The 17,384-nt window shown below is 40.2% G+C and overlaps 1 protein-coding gene across 2 annotated transcripts in view; it reads left to right on the plus strand.

Moving 5' to 3' along the window:
• DCBLD2 (discoidin, CUB and LCCL domain containing 2) overlaps positions 1-17,384 on the plus strand; it is a 92,115-nt gene that overhangs the window by 55,086 nt on the left and 19,645 nt on the right. For both annotated transcript variants that reach the window (XM_033211500.1, XM_033211499.1), the window contains exons 4-8: positions 9,744-9,795; positions 12,357-12,429; positions 12,726-12,859; positions 15,385-15,425; positions 16,264-16,479. In XM_033211500.1, the coding sequence (XP_033067391.1) occupies positions 9,744-9,795; positions 12,357-12,429; positions 12,726-12,859; positions 15,385-15,425; positions 16,264-16,479 (516 nt within the window). The remainder of the gene's footprint in view (positions 1-9,743; positions 9,796-12,356; positions 12,430-12,725; positions 12,860-15,384; positions 15,426-16,263; positions 16,480-17,384) is intronic.

Below are 17,384 nucleotides of genomic sequence, written 5' to 3' on the forward strand. Positions count from 1 at the left end.
TGGGGAGAAAGCAAACAACTTGGAAAACATATTTCAGGATATCATCCATGAAAACTTCCCCAGCCTCAATAGAGAGGCCAACAGTCAAATTCAGGAAATACAGAGAACCCCTGCATGATTTTATACAAGATCTCCCCAAGACACATAATCATCAGATTTTCCAATGTCAAAATAAAAGAATGTTAAAGGCAGCTAGAGAGAAACGGCAGGTAAGCAACAAAGGGAACCCCATCAGGCTAGCAGCAGACCTCTCAGCTGAAACCCTGCAAACTGGAAGAGATTGGGGACCTATATTTGACATTCTTAAAGAAAAAAATCTTCAAGAATTTTATAACCAGCCAAACTAAGCTTCCTCAGCAAAAGACAAATAAGATCCTTTTCAGATAAGCAAATGCTGAACAAGTTCATTACCACCAGACCCACCTTCCAAGACACATTGAAGCTAGCACTAAATATGGAAAAGCAAAACCATTAAAACACCACTAGGAAAATACACTCAAGTACACACACCAGTGACACTATAAAGCAACCACACAAACAAGCCAGCATGATAACCAGCTAACAACACAATGACAGGATCATATGCACACATATCAATACTAACCTTGAATGTAAATAGCCTAAATGCCCCATTTAAAAAGACACAGAGTGGCATGCTGAATAAAAAAGCAAGACCCAATGATATGCCATCTGCAAGAGACCCATCTCACATGCAGTGACATCCATAGGCTCAAAATAAAGGGATGGAGGAAAATCTAACAAGCAAATGGAAATCAGAAAAATGCAGGCATCCCAACCCTAATTTCAGAAAAAACAGACTTTAAACCAACAAAGCTCAAAAAAGACAAAGAAGGGCATTACATAAGGTAAGGGGTTCAATTCAACAAGAAGACCTAACTATTCTCGATATATATGCACTCAACACAGGAGCACCCAGATTTATAAAGCAAGTTCTTAGAAACCGAAAAAGAGACTTAAGCTCCCACACAATAATAGTGGGAGACTTTAGCACTCTACTGACAGTATTAGACAGATCATCTAAGCAGAAAATTAACAAAGATTCAGGACCTAAACTCAACATTGGACCAAATGTATCTGATAGACCTCTACAGAACTCTCCACCCAAAAACAGTAGAATATACATTCTTCTGATTGCCACATGACACATACTCTAAAAATGACCACATAATGGGACATAAAACAATCAGCAGATGCAAATAAACCAAAACCTACCAGACACACTCTCAGACCACAGTGCAATTAAAATAAAAATCGAAACTAAAAAACATCGCTCAAAACCATGCAATTACATGGAAATTAACCTGCTCCAGAATAACTTTAGAGTAAATAATGAAATGAAGGCAAAAATCAAGAAATTCTTTGAAACTAACAAGAACAAAGATACAACATTCCAGAATCTCTGGGACACAGCTAAGGCATTGTTATGAGGGAAATGTATAGCACTAAATGCCCACATCAAAAAGTTAGATCTCAAATTAACCCAACATCACAGCTAAAAGAACTAGAGAAGTAAGAGCAAACCAACGCTAAAGCTGGCAGAATGCATACAACCAAAATCAGAGCTCAACCTGAAGGAGAGTGAGATGCAGAAAAGCATTCAAAAGATCAGCAAATCAGGGAATTGTGTTTTTGAAAAAAATTAATGATAGGCCAGCTAGATTAATAAAGAAAAGAGAAGGGCCAAGAGCAATGGCTCATGCTTGTAATCCCAGCACTTTGGAGGCCAAGGTGAGTGGATCACTTGAGGTCGGGTTCATGATGAGCCTGGCCAACATGGTGAAACCCCGTCTCTACTAAAAATACCAAAAAAAAAAAAAAAAAAATTAGCTGGGCGTGGTGGCATGGGCCTGTAATCCCAGCTACCCGGGAGGTGGAGGTTACAGTGAGTCAAGATCACACTACTGCACTGCACTGCAGCCTGGGAAACGGAGAAAGACTCCATCTCAAAAAAAAAAAAAAAAAAAAAAATTAACACTTGTATACACCAAAAGCAGTCAAGCTGAGAGCCAAATCAAGAACACAGTCCCATTCACAATTGCCACAAAAAGAATAAAATACCTAGGAATGCAGCTAGCCAGGGAGGTGAATGCTCTCTACAACAAGAATTACAAAACACTGCTCAAAGAAATCTGAGATGACACAAACAAATGGAAAAACATGCCATGCTCATGAATTGGAGGAATCATTATCATAAAAATGGCCATCCTGCCCAAAGCGATTTACAGATTCAGTGAAATTCTTACCAAACTTCCAATGACGTTCTTCACAGAACTAGAAAAAAACTACTTTAGAATTCGTATGGAAAGAAAAAGGAGCCCAAATAGCCAAGGCAATCTTAAGCAAAAAGAAAAAAGCTGGAGGGATCACATTACCTGACTTCAAGCTGTATTTCAGGGCTACAGTAACCAAAACAGCATGGTACTGGTACAAAAACAGGTACGTAAATCAATAGAGCAGAATAGAGGGCACAGAAATAAGGCCATATATCTACGACCACCTGATCGTTGACAAAGCTGACAAAAACAAACAATGGAGAAAGGACTGCCTACTTAATAAATGGTGCTGGGATAACTGGTTAGCCATATGCAGAAGATTGAAGCTGGACCCCTTCCTTGCACCATATACAAAAATCAACTCATGACAGATTAAACACTTAAATGTAAATCTCAAAACTATAAAAACCCTGGAAGACAATCTAGGCAATAGCGTTCTGGTCATAGGAACTGGCAAAGATTTCATGAAGAAGACACCAAAAGCAAACACAGCAAAAGCAAAAATTGACAAATAGGATCTAATTAAAATTAAGAGCTTCTGTACAGCAAAAGAAACTATCAACAGAATAAACAGACAACCTATAGAATGGGGAGAAGATATTTGCAAAGTGTGGATCTGGCAAAGGTCTGATATCCAACATCGATAAGGAACTTAAACAAATTTACAAGAAAAAAGAAACATTAAAAAGCTGGCAAAGAACATCAACAGACACTTTTCCAAAGAAGACACACATGTGGCCAATAAGCATAAGAAAAAAAGCTCAGTGGGACTCAGCCTGCCTGCACCCAGGTGAAATAAACAGCCATGTTGCGCACACATAGCCTGTTTGGTGGTCTCTTCACACAGATGCGCATGACATTTTGGTGCCGTGACTCGGATCAGGGGACCTCCTTTGGGAGATCAGTCCCCTGTCCTCCTGCTCTTTGTTCCGTGAGAAAGATCCACCTATGACCTCTGGTCCTCAGGCCAACCAGCCCAAGGAACATCTCACCAATTTTAAATCAGGTATACGCCCAGATGGCCTGAAGTAACTGAAGAATCACAAAAGAAGTGCAAATGCCCTGCCTCGCCTTAACCGATGACATTCCACCACAAAAGAAGTGAAAATGGCCGGTCCTTGCCTTAAGCGATGATATTATCTTGTGAAATTCCTTCTCCTGGCTCATCCTGGCTCAAAAAGCTCCCCCACTGAGCACCTTGTGACCCCCACTCCTGCCCGCCAGAGAACAACCCCCCTTTGACTGTAATTTTCCTTTACCTACCCAAATCCTATAAAACGGCCCCACCCTTATCTCCCTTCGCTGACTCTCTTTTCGGACTCAGCCCGCCCGCACCCAGGTGAAATAAACAGCCATGTTGCTCACACACAAAAAAGAAAAAGAAAACAGAAAAAAAGCTCAGTGTCATTGATCTTTAGAGAAATATAAATCAAAACCACAATGAGATACCATCTCATACCAGTCAGAATGGCTATTATTAAAAAGTAACACAATAACATGCTAATGAGGTCATGGAGAAAAGGGAACACTTATACGCTGTTGGTGAGAGTGTAAATTCAGCCATTGTGGAAGTGGAAATGAGTGGTGATTGCTGAGACAGCTAAAAGCAGAGCTGCCATTTGACCTAGTAATCCCATTACTGGGTATATACCCAAAGGAATATAGCACTCATTATGTTCATTGCAGCAGTATTTACAATAGCAAAGACATGGAGTCAACCTAAATGTCCATTAATGGTAATCTGGATAAAGAAAATGTGGTACATATACACTATGGAATACTATGCAGTCATATAAAAGAATGAGATTATGCCCTTTGCAGGGACATGGATGGAGCTGGAGGCCATTAACCTCACAGGAAGAGAAAACCAAAATACCACATGTTCTTTTAAGTGGCAGCTAAATGTAACACATGGACACATAGAGGGGAACAATTGGCACTGGGGCCTACTGGAGGGTAGGAGGAGGGAGAGGAACAGAAACAATAACTGTGGGATGCTAACTAGGCTTAGTACCTAGATGACAAAAGATACAGCAAACCCCCATGACACAAGTTTACCTATATAACCTATATATAATCCTGTGTATAATCCTGTGCATATACCCCTGAACCTAAAATAAAGTTAAAAGGAAAACTACCTGTTGGGTACTGTGCTCACTCCCTTGGTGGTGGGGTCTGTACCCCAAACCTCAGCACCATGCAGTATACCTACGTAACTTGCACGTGTACTCCTGTGTCTAAAATAAAAGTTGAAATTAAATAATAAAATATCTGTATATAGAATTCATTAATTTTTCAGTGTATTCAGAGTTGTACAGTCATCACCATAGTCAATTTTAAAACATGTTTATCACCCTAAAGGAAATTCCTTAGTAGCAGTTATTCCCCATTTCTCTCCTCTTAACCCCCTATGGTCCTAGGAAACCACGAGTCTACTTTTTATTGCTGTAGATTTGTCTATTCGAGACATTTCATATAAATGTATCATATAGTATGTGGTCTTTTGTGACTAGCTTCTTTTACTTAGCATATCTTCAAAGTGTATGCATGTTGTAGCATGAATCAGTACTTCATTTCTTTTTATGGCCAAATAATATTCCATTGTGTGTATATACACCCCATTTTGTTTATCCATCCATTCATCAGTTGATGAACTTTTGTATACAAATATTGGTGGGGACATAGGTTTTTAATTCTCTTGAGCATATACCTAATAGTGAGATTTCTGGGTCATATGCTAACTCTTGGTTTAGTATTTTAAGGAACTGCCAAACCATTTTCCAAAACAGCTGCACCATTTTACAATTTTACTAGTACTGCGTAAAGACTCCAGTTTCTCCACATTTTTGCCAGTGCTTGTTATGTCTTTTTTACTTTCGCCATCTAATGGGTGTATGGTGGTGTCTCACTGTGATTTTAATTTGCATTTCCCTGATGGCTAATGATGTTGAGCATCTTTTTATGTGCCTGTTGGCCATTTGTATATCTTCTTTGGAGAAATGTCTGTTCATATCCATTGTCTGTTTTTAAATTGGTTCCTTTGTCTTTTTAATGCCACATGATGTTGTGTATTCTGAATATTAGATACATCTATTTTCATTGACATATCATTTGCAAATGTTTTCTCCCATTCTGTGTGCTATCTTTCTCTTTCTTAATGGTGTCTTGTGAAGTACAAAAGTTTTTCTTCTTGATGAACTTCCATTTATTTTTATTTGTTCTCTTGTGCTTTTGGTGTTTTATCTAAGAAATCACTGCTTCATCCAGAGTTATGATATTCTCATATATTTTTTTCTAAAAGTTTTATAGTTTCAGCTCGAGTTTAGATCCACTTTATTTTGTATGTGGTGTGAGGTATGGGTCCAATTCATTTGTTTGCTTGGTGGATATCCAGTTGTCTCAGCATCATTTGTCTAAAAGATTATTCTTCTCCCCATTGAATTGTCTTGGCACCCTTGTTGAAACTCAGTTGACTATAAATTTGAGGGTTTATTTCTAGACTCTCAGTTCTGTTCCTTTGATTATGATAACATACATTGCTATTGAGAGGTGACAATGTGCTAGCAGCCCTCACTCTCAGCGCCTCCTCGGCTTCCAGCCTCGGCGTCCACTCTGGGGGCGCTTGAGGAGCCCTTCAGCCCGCCACGGCACCGTGGGAGCCCCTCTCTGAGCTGGCTGAGGCCGGAGCCTCCTCCCTCTGCTTGCTGGGAGAGGTGTGGAGGGAGAGGCGCGGGTGGGAACCGGGGCTGTGTGAGTTCCAGCAGGTGCGGGGGCGGCCTGGTGGGTCCCACACATGGAGCGGCCGGCCGGCACCGCAGGCCCAGGGCAGTGAGGGGCTTAGCACCCAGTCCAGCAGCTGCGAGGTTGCACCGGGTCTCCCAGCAGTGCCGGCCCGCCGGCTCCGCACTCAAATTCTTGTCGGGCCTTAGCTGCTTCCCCAGGGGGCAGAGCCCGGGACCTGCAGCCAGCCATGTCTGAGCTCTTCCCCCTGCGGTGGGCTCTCCCGGTGGCTTGAGCCTCCCCGACAGGCACCGCCCCCTGCTCCATGGCGCCCAGTCCCATCAACAGCTGAGGAGTGCAGGCGCGGATCGGGACTGGCGAGCAGCTCCACCTGCAGCCCGGGTGCAGGATCCACTGGGTGAAGTCAACTGGGCTCCTGAACCAGATGGGGACTTGGAGAACTTTTATATCTAGCCGGAGGATTGTATGTGCACCAATCATTACTGTGTGTCTAGTTCAGGGTTTGTGAATACACCAATTGGTACTCTGTATCTAGCTAACCTAGTGGAGACTTGGAGGACTAGCACTCTGTGACTGTGTCTAGCACAAGCATTGTAAATGCACCAATCAGCACTCTGTGTCTAGCTCAGGGGTTGTAAATACACCAATTGGTACTCTGTATCTAGCTAACCTAGTGGAGACTTGAAGGACTAGCACTCTGTGACTCTTGTGTCTAGCTCAAGGATTATAAATGCACCAGTCCGCACTCTGTGTCTAGCTCAAAGTTTGTGAATACACCAATTGGTACTCTCTATCTAGCTAACTCTGTGTCTGGCTGACTAGCACTCTGTGACTCCCTGTCTAGCTCAAGAATTGTAAACATACCAATCAGCACTCTGTCAAAACGGACCAATCAGCTCTCTGTAAAATGGACCAATCAGCAGGATGTGGGTGGGGCCAGATAAGACAATAAAAGCAGGCTGCCCCAGCCAGCAGCAACCTGCTGGGGTCCCGTTCCACGCTGTGGAAGCTTTGTTCTTTTGCTGTTTGCAATAAATCTTGCTGCTGCTCACTCTTTGGGTCCACGCTGCCATTAAGAGCTATAACACTCACCACGAAGGTCTGCAGCTTCGCTCCTGACAGCGAGATCACGAACCCACCACAAGGAAGAAGCTCTAGACACATCTGAACGTCTGAAGGAACAAACTCCGGATACACCATCTTTAAGAACTGTAACACTCACCGCGAGGGTCCGCGCCTTCATTCTTGAAGTCAGTGAGACCAAGAACCTACCAATTCCAGACACGCTATCAGAAATCTCTGGGGCAGACGGATTTTTTTGGAGCTAGGCTGTGTTCTCACTAGCTGGGAGCATTGTAGTAATGACAGGTTTCTGGAAGGCTGTTTGCTTGGGAAAAGCTTTTAAGAAAGACATTTTAAAGCTTCTTAATTGCCTGCTTTATTTGATGTTGTTTTCTTTGCCTTTGTAGAGTCATAAAGGTCAAAGTGTATACTTAAGGCTTTCTTTATCTTCAGTCTTCTTGGCTCTCCTTGTAGCTATCCATTTTAAATCTTATTTTTCTCCTTTAGAGCTCTTTTGAGCTTCCGCGAAATTTGAGAGCAAGTTTAGTGAGTTGCACATTTGCATGGCATAGTTTTGGAGTCTCAGCACTCCATGGACTTACAACCAAAGCCCTGGTCTGATCAAATAATCCATAGTTGACCAGATTTCTGGCATGTGGCTGGAAGGTGATGGGGCCAGCTGGCAATCTTCTTGTGGTTTAAGTGCCATTTTGGACCACACAGTACCTTTCATCCCAGGATATTAATCTTAGAAATTCAACTTCTAATCTTAGAAGTTGGAAATTTTTTTGGTGGAGCAGAAAGTGGAAAATTGATTCTTGTTGATGCTAGGCAAAGATTGACAGGAATAACTAGAGTACCGGTAATTCAATTTGCCTGCTCTTCTGGTTGGTCAACTAGGTGGTAGTGAACCCCTATTTAGGCATCTATCCTCTTAAATTCCTAAAGCACAGATTAGCTTAACTGTCATTCAAATGCCTGGTTTATAAATATTAATTTATACAGTTGCCTTGAAAATACCCCTTTCCTACTGGTACAACAGTTATTAAGCTCTAGTTCAAGACGCATTTTAGTTGAATAGTAAACACAAAATGTCTTCAGAATTGTAGCATAAAATGATCTGTGCTTGCTGTGGTAACCATTAATTTAACAAATATTTACATACTATTCAGTGTGCTAGGAGCTATCTCCATCAGTATATTGGCCACCCTTGACACAGTTCTTTAATGAAGCATTTATATGTAAAATCTTTTGTGATTGCCTTGGGGTGTTCTTTCAGGTTTTCCTCCCTGCGGGTTAGTAAATAACTGGATTTAGCCAAACATGCTAATGATCAGAAACTTTTATTCATCCATTGATTCAATAAATAAGCCTCCTGTATACCATATGCTGTTATTGCTACTGGAAATACAAAGGTGGGGACAAACAGCCTCAGGCTCTGTCTGGGGACTAGGCTTTTATAGAGTGATTTTGCTTATAACTCTATAATTACATCAACAAGTCAGGCTTATGTATAAACATAACACATGTTACCTTTGACAACACAGAATAGTCATCCATTTATTAAACAAAACTTAAGTGCCTACTATGTGCTAAAGGAATTTGACTTGTGAAGGTGAGGGACAGCTTCACAAGGCCAGCACTTGAAGACTGTGTACGCTGTGTTGAAGGCTTTGCTCTCTAGCCTAAGAGCAGAAGGAAGCCATTGAAATGGTGGGTTTTTTTGTTTTGTTTTTTGTTTTTTGTTTTTTTAACCAAAACCACTTTTTACATAGCCTATGAACTTGGTCTTAATTAGAGGCAGATTAGCTCTTGCTCAGATGTATTGATTTCTAGGCAGAAAATGTTAAATTTAAGAAGTTTTGTTTCTTTAGAGCAATGCTACTCCAACTTCACTGTGCTTAAGAAATTACCGGGAGGACTTGTTAAAACAGATTTTGGGGCCCCACCTCCAGAGACTCTGTAAGTCTGGATGGAGTTCAAGAATTTGAATTTCTACTAAATTTCCAGAAGATGCTGATGCACCAATCCTGTCTCTGGACCATATTTTAATTAGCAGTTATTAATAGTTAGAGCCATAAAATTAACTCACTTTCTTTGTCATTGTTTTCCTTGTGTGCAAACAGCAGAGGATCATTTTTAGTTATATAATAACCGAGAAATATTTGTATGTGTGTGTGTGTAGCTGTATTTTACAGAAACCACTTTAAAGCTATAAATTTTACTTATCTATGCATGTTCTATATATATATATATATAAATCACATATACATATATATGTGTATATGGTATGTGACTTCCTGAGGTGATGTAGTAAACAGTATTGAAGAGACATTGCTCCAAAAATCAAGAAACTTAATATCAGAAAGAAATTGTGATTAACAAAAATTGGTAAAGTTTTTAGGACCCGCTTGACAGTGCCATTGAGATTTTTGAAAATTAGAGCATATGTATGCTTGTGCCATGTTGTAACAAACCTGCACGTTATGCACATGTACCCTAGAACTTAAAGTATAATAATAATAAAAAAAGAAAAAGAAAAAAAAAAAATTAGAGCAGTACAGTTTGGAATTCTGAGACACTTGGAGTTTCAGCAAGGTAATCCTGTATATTAATGCAATCAGTTTTTTATTTTTGTTTTTCTAGATCTAATTACTTGTTTGGACACTGCATCCAATTTTTTGGAACCTGAGTTCAGGTATGATCATATTTGTGACTTTTTTTTTTTTTTGCTTAAATGTTACTCTTCATTCACGTCTTCATTTTCATTCTGTATACTCTTAGGGTTAATGTATATTGTGTGATACATATCATTGTTCCGAGACTTCAATAAATTAGAGCTTATTTAAAGCTTATTTAAAGCATAAAACCATTTAGTTGCATGTTTACATTTTGCTTTTATTGTAGCATTTAGATCTGCAAAATGAAAGTATTTTAATATGCTTTGAAAGTAGAACTAGTTGCTTTTCAAAGTCTGGCAAAACTGCTAACAAAAGTTGAAAAGGTATTTATCTTTTTTCAAAAAATTGAAAGAGCATGGTTTTGGCTGTTTAGACTTCTCCGGTGTTGTTACTCAAGTACCATTAATACTATTTTTCTTCTTTATGCCTTTATGCCTCTAATTGAGTTCCTATTTCTGTTTGCTGGCTGCCATTTACACCGCTGCCCAGTTGTTTTCCAAATACATATCTGACCGTTTCCCTGCTTAAAAATCTTGAGAAACTACTTGTTATGAGAAAAAACAGTTGTCCCAATTTCCTTAACCTGGTCTTCTGGGTCTTTCACAAGCAGTCCTCAGGCCATTTTTCCAGTCTCATGTTATGTTCTCCATATTGAAATGACTCTGAGTTGTTTACACTGCTCTGAGCTCACAGAGCTTTTACCAGAAAACACTTGCCTCCTTTCTGCTTGGCAGATCATTCTCATCTTTAAAGAGCCATCTTACTAACTTCCTCCAAACTTACTACCACTTCCCCCAGAACCTTAATTTTGTCTTCAAGAATGGTTCTGGGTGGGAAGGGTGCCCTCTTCAGCATTTGAGGGGGACCCTGGTTAGCTGGGGTAACCCTGGCATCAGTGTATGGTAGACAGCTCTGGCAGAGGGTCAGCTGCACTCGCGCCACTCTCTAGCTCCATGATCTGCCACAAATCCGAGCTCCCATTGTCCCTCTCCGGGGCTGCTGTACTATCACCTAACGGCGTCCAGCCTCCACTCATGATTCCTTGCTATCTCTTTTCTCAGGAGCCAGAATCATCTTTTTTAAAAATACTAATCAGATTATGTATGTAAGCTGCCAAAATCCTTTACTGGCTTCCTATTTTTACTTAGAAATATATTCCAGACTCCTCACCATAGCCCACAAAGCTCCTGCATTACCTGCCCAACTGTCCAGTCTTCTCTCTGACTAACCTTAGTTTTGCTCTCTGACACCTACTCGCACTGCTGTCCTCACTTTCAAACACGCCCCAGGCCGTCCTGCCTCATGCTGTTCTCTTCCCTCTGACAAGTGTGCATTTCCCACCACTTGTTCTAGTGACATCCCTTAACTTACTGCTGAGGCTTCAGTTTCTAAGAGACCCACTCTGCCACCCCCATTCCCTGACTGGGGGCGGTACAGAGTCCTGCATAAGAGCACAGACTCCAGAGCCCATTTGCTACCTGCTAGCTGTGTGAATGGGCATACAGTTCCTTAATTTCCCAGTTCCCTAAAATGAGGACAACACTAGCATCTCCTCCATAGGGGTCTTATATGGATTACCTAAAGCACTTAGGGTGCTACCTGGCAATTCATTCAGTTTACTGAATTATTTTGTTACTTGTATTAAGTTAGATTTCTTCTGGTTATTTCAGCGTGACTTTTCGTCATAGCAGAATCAAAATCAATTCTTTGTGTAAGTATTGGTTTAATGTCTTCTGCCACTGGAATATAAACTCAGTGAGGACAGGGGCAATATTTGTTTGACTTTTGTAAACCCAGTACCTTGTACTGCCCTACACTCAACAGACAGCATAATAGACATTCAAATAAATGTGTTGGGTGGATGGGTAGCAGCGTGAGTGAATGTACCTCTTTTAATACAGCTTAAATTGGATCAATCGAGGGTTGGTAAAACATATTATGGCATATCCACAGAATAGAATATCATGTAGCTCTTAAATTTGATGAATAGGTCTTGTAGTAGAAACATGTCTACCATTCATTATGAAATAAAAGAATCAAGGCAGTATGTAATAAGAAAAAAAATGTGGCAAATGTGTGAGTAAAGACACATTATATATGTATGGATGGAAGAAAGTGTAAAAGGGCTTTTTAGAACCGGTGGTCCTGGCCGGACACGGTCATTCCCACCTGAAATCCCAGCACTTTGGGAGGCTGAGATGGGCGGATCACCTGACGTCAGGAGTTTGAGACCAGCCTGGCCAACATGGTGAAACCCCCATCTCTACTAAAAATACAAAAATTAGCCAGGGGTAGTGGTACGCACCTGTAATCCCAGCTACTCGGAAGGCTGAAGCAGGAAAATCTCTGAGACCCAGGAGGCGGAGGTTGCAGTGAGCCAAGAAGGTGCCATTGCACTCCAGCCTGGGCGACAGGAGTGAAACTCCGTGTCAGAAATAAGAACTGGTGAGTCGTTCAGGGTAGTGAAATTATGGTATTCACCTTGAACTGAAAAATGTGTCTGTGATATTTTTGGGGGTTGCTTTTTTCCCTGTAAAATGCAGTATTATGTAACCTTATGCTTGTTTTCATTTCTCAGTAAGTACTGCCCAGCTGGTTGTCTGCTTCCTTTTGCTGAGATATCTGGAACAATTCCTCATGGATATAGAGATGTAAGCTGGATATAAACTTATTTGAAAATTGTGATATAACTTTATTTTTTTAGAACTCCAGAGTAGTTAGAGGTGTGTTAATTATATATCCTTACCTTTTACTTTTTTAAAACATTTTTTAGTAATATGCATTTTATTCTTTTTTTTCTGCTAAAACTATTGTGTTCCAGTATCAATAATCTATGTTTATGAAGAAACTGCCTAGATTAACTGATTTCTCGAGGAAGTAGAGTGTCTTGTTTATGAATTATTAAGAGAAAATTAAAAACGAATCTTTTCTTTTTCCCTTCCTTAAGTCCTCGCCATTGTGCATGGCTGGTGTGCATGCAGGAGTAGTGTCAAACACGTTGGGTGGCCAAATCAGTGTTGTAATTAGTAAAGGTATCCCATATTATGAAAGTTCTTTGGCTAACAACGTCACATCTGTGGTGTAAGTATATATGCAATTTAAAAAATATATGCTATCTATAATTAGCAATCTGGGTAGCAGTGGGCTAAGAACTAGCTAGATCTCAGCAATATCACTGTTAATGGTGTTCATGAAAGAACGTTTAGGCAGTAAGCACTCACATTAGCGGCTCAGTGTCTATTTTTTGTTTTGTTTTGTTTTGAGACAGTTTCGCTCTTGTTGCCCAGGCTAGAGTGCAGTGGTGTGATCTCAGCTCACTGCAATCTCTGCCTTCTGGTTTCAAGCGATTCTCCTTCCTCAGCTTCCCAAGTAACTGGGATTACAGGTGTGTGCCACCATGCCTGTACAAAATAACTTTCGTATTTTTAGTAGAGACGGGGTTTCACCATATTGGCCAGGCTGGTCTCAAAACTCCTGACCTCGTGGTCCACCCGCCTTGGCCACCCAAAGTGCTGGGATTACAGGCGTGACCTGCCGTGCCCAGCCAGTGTCTGCATATTTTGAAGAGTATAGGTGGTGTTGTACTACCTTAGCTTATTGTTCTTCAAAAATGTAGTCATTTGGAAGAGTAATGTGTTTCTTCTGTCTTTTCTTTTTTTTTTTTCTTTTTTTTTTTTTTGAGACGGAGTCTCGCTCTGTCGCCTGGGCTGGAGTGCAGTGGCCGGATCTCAGCTCACTGCAAGCTCCGCCTCCTGGGTTCACGCCATTCTCCTGCCTCAGCCTCCGGAGTAGCTGGGACTACAGGCGCCCGCCACCTCGCCTGGCTAGCTTTTTGTATTTTATTAGTAGAGACGGGGTTTCACCGTGTTAGCCAGGATGGTCTCGATCTCCTGACCTCGTGATCCGCCCGCCTCGGCCTCCCAATCTTCTGTCTTTTCTAAGTGTTAAAGTCTACATACGAGTCTAGAAGTTTGTTGTGAGATCGTTATTTATTTTACAGATTGAAAGGCTTAACTACTGTGTTCCTTCTAGTACATGGGGATTCAAGATAATTGAAATACTTTAAATATAAATTTAAGTTTGACATAAAGTATTACATCATATGCATTATTGTGAATCTTCCTTTCATTCTAAGAGAATATTTTAAGGATGTATTTTCATGGTATCTATAGTGTTCTACTGTTTTACAAAACATAGAGTAGGCATCAAAAGCAGAAGTTGAAACATTAAATAGAAATGCAGTGTTAGCAATCTGTTTTTATAAATCTTGTCTCTTAGATATGCTCAGTCTTTCAGACAACACTAAGCCTAATTGAAACCAGCTTTTCTTTAGAGGTCCTAGGCCAGTTTTCATTCAGAAGACTCGAGTATCATCCATATCCAGATTGCTGTACAACAGGATTCAGCAAACTTGTTCTGTAAAGATCCAGCTAATAAATATTTTAGGCTTTACAGGCCACATGTCTCTGCATCTTATTCTTTTTTTGTTTTATTTACAGCTCTTTAACTATTCTATTCTTAACTCACTGCTCATACAAAACAGGCCATGCATAGGCAGTCATTTGCCCATCCCTGGTATAGACTCAACTACCTTCCCTTTTTTTTTTTTTTCTAGATTATTTTGTGCAGACCCTTTCATTCCTTTACCATGTTATACCTTTAGAAAGATTTAGTGTGGCCGGGCGCGGTGGCTCAAGCCTGTAATCCCAGCACTTTGGGAGGCCGAGACGGGCGGATCACGAGGTCAGGAGATCGAGACCGTCCTGGCTAACACAGTGAAACCCCGTCTCTACTAAAAAAATACAAAAATCTAGCCGGGCGAGGTGGCGGGCGCCTGTAGTCCCAGCTACTCCGGAGGCTGAGGCAGGAGAATGGCGTAAACCCGGGAGGCGGAGCTTGCAGTGAGCTGAGATCCGGCCACTGCACTCCAGCCCGGGCGACAGAGCGAGACTCCGTCTCAAAAAAAAAAAAAAGAAAGAAAGATTTAGTGTGTGTGAATTCTCTCTTTCATGCTTTAAAAAAGAAAACAGGGAAAAAATGCATCCTCTTGTAATGGTTTGCATGTTGGACTAAAGGCAGTACACTGAGATTTCCTCCATGAGATGTTGATTTCTTCTTAAAAAAAAAAAAAAAAAAAAAAAGAAAAATAAATCTATTAGTACCAACTTTTCTTACATTTATCCCAAAAAACTTGAGCCTCATTCCCTGAGAATTAGACCTTTTAGTGTAGCATTTGCCACAGAAAAGTGTTAAGAATCCATTTATTTCATGAAATAAAGTAGTGAGAGATTGACAGTAAACAATGAGTAAATAAATTATGAAAAAGAAGTACATATTAAAGATTACATAGAGAACATTTGCACAATCACATGTGAAACTGGGTGCTAGATACTGATAGAGAAAGTTGTTTATGCTGATTTCAGAAGTTGTCCTGCTTAGAAATGAGACTTTTTCCCTAGGAACAATATTAGTTGTCTTAATTTTTAGCCATACAGTCTTCTTGGTTCCTTTGTTGGGTGGGGAGAACCAAATCAAGAGAAAATGTTTCACTAAATATGTGGCAATCGTGTTATGTATCACCAAAAAAAAACCCTTCTCTCTTTCAGGGGACACTTATCTACAAGTCTTTTTACATTTAAGACAAGTGGTAAGCCTTTTATGGACTTTATAATTTTTTATTTATATAATTAATATTTTTGAACACTGTCAGGCACTGTGTCAATTGCTGATTTATTGTACTTTCTCACTTAGTTGTCATAATAACACCATAAGGTAAGATAGTTATCTAATAATATAATGAATAGAACAAATTGGAAGTTTTATAGAGAAATGGTCATGTAAGCAAGGAAGGTTCCTTAAGAAAGATGACTTTAGAACTTGTCTGAAGAAGTAATCAATTCGTTCAACAGAAAATATTTACTGAGCGCCTTCTTTATGTGCCAGGCATTGCTCTGGTTCAAGTGATAGAGCAGCATTAAAGTGAACAAGATCTTGCCGTCCTGGAGATTACATTCTAGTAGTGAGAGATTAATGATAAGCAATGAATAAATTATTGTTTATAAATAATATACTGTTTACAATATGATAAAGATGTAGGAAAATAAAGAAGTAGAACTGAACCGAAGTTGGGAAGGGCCTTCCTCCCAGGGAGGGCCTCAGGGAGATTGTAACATAGGCCAAAAACCTGAAGGAGGTAAAGGAGTGAGTTACTCAGTTATTTGGAAAGAGTGTCCCAGGGAGAAGATAATGTATCTCCATTAAACTAACAGTCATACTTGTAAATGAGCATGTTTGTAGGTTTCCTAATGATACACAAAGACATATGCCCAAGAAACACTTGCCTAGTTTTGAAATTTCTCTGTTACGGTGTATTATCAGCATAGTGTATGTTAATTAAAGATGGAATAGAAAGTTTTCAGTGAGCAGGTCTACATGCATTTTGAAATTATACCTGGAAACCAAATTTAGTCTTTTCTTTGTTTCAGGTTGTTATGGAACACTGGGGATGGAGTCTGGTGTGATCGCGGATCCTCAAATAACAGCATCATCTGTGCTGGAGTGGACTGACCACACAGGGCAAGAGAACAGTTGGAAACCCGAAAAAGCCAGGCTGAAAAAACCTGGACCGCCTTGGGCTGCTTTTGCCACTGATGAATACCAGTGGTTACAAATAGATTTGAATAAGGAAAAGAAAATAACAGGTTAAGAGATAAAATTTTCTAGAGCAATTTGTAACACTTATATTTGAAAAACTGGTAACATCTAAGATTTTCAGAGAAAATTAAGACATTAAAATTTTAATTATATGGTTTTATGTGTTCTTCACTGATGTTAATATTACTGGAGACACATTTAATGAAACGTGGCAGAGAAAAGGAGTTGTTTGTGTTGGTCAGGGTTCTCTAAAGGGACACAATGGCTAGGACAGATGTATATATAAAAGGGAGTTCATTAGGGTATACTGACTCACATGATCACCAAGTAAAGTCCCACAGTAGGCCATCTGCAAGCTGAGAAGCAAGGAAGCCATTCCGAGTCCCAAAACCTCATAGGGAAGCCGACAGTGCAGCTTTCATTCTGTAGTCAAAGGTCCAAAAGTCCCAAAGCTGAGAACTTGGGAGGGTGATGTTCAAAGGCAGGAAGCATCCAGCATGGGAGAAAGATGTAGACTGGGAGACTTAAGCCAGTTTGGTCTTTTCACGTTCTTCTGCCTGTTTTTATTCTGGCGGTGCTGATGCTGATTAAATGGTGCTGACCCAGATTGAGGGTGGGTTTGCCTTTCCCAGTCGACTGACTCAAATGTTAATCTCTAGCAACACCCTCACAGACATACCCGGGAACAATACTTTTCATCCTTCAATCAAGTTGACACTCAGTATTAACCATCACGGTATTTAATTCGTAATGGCTTTTTGTTTCCATTGTACTAAAACTCTTTTTTAAGGTAGTGTTTCAGTAAAGTGGTCTTGAGACATCTAAAGTAACAATCTCTTACAGTCATTAAGAAAAATTTGTTAAAGGAGTCCATTTTAAATGATGAGATCATCAATTTTCCACATGGGCAGAGTATAAATTTAATTTAGGGGAACTTAGCAAATGGTCAGAA

This window comes from Trachypithecus francoisi, unplaced genomic scaffold (genome assembly GCF_009764315.1).
Source record: "Trachypithecus francoisi isolate TF-2019V2 unplaced genomic scaffold, Tfra_2.0 Lachesis_group0, whole genome shotgun sequence".
NCBI lineage: Eukaryota > Metazoa > Chordata > Mammalia > Primates > Cercopithecidae > Trachypithecus > Trachypithecus francoisi.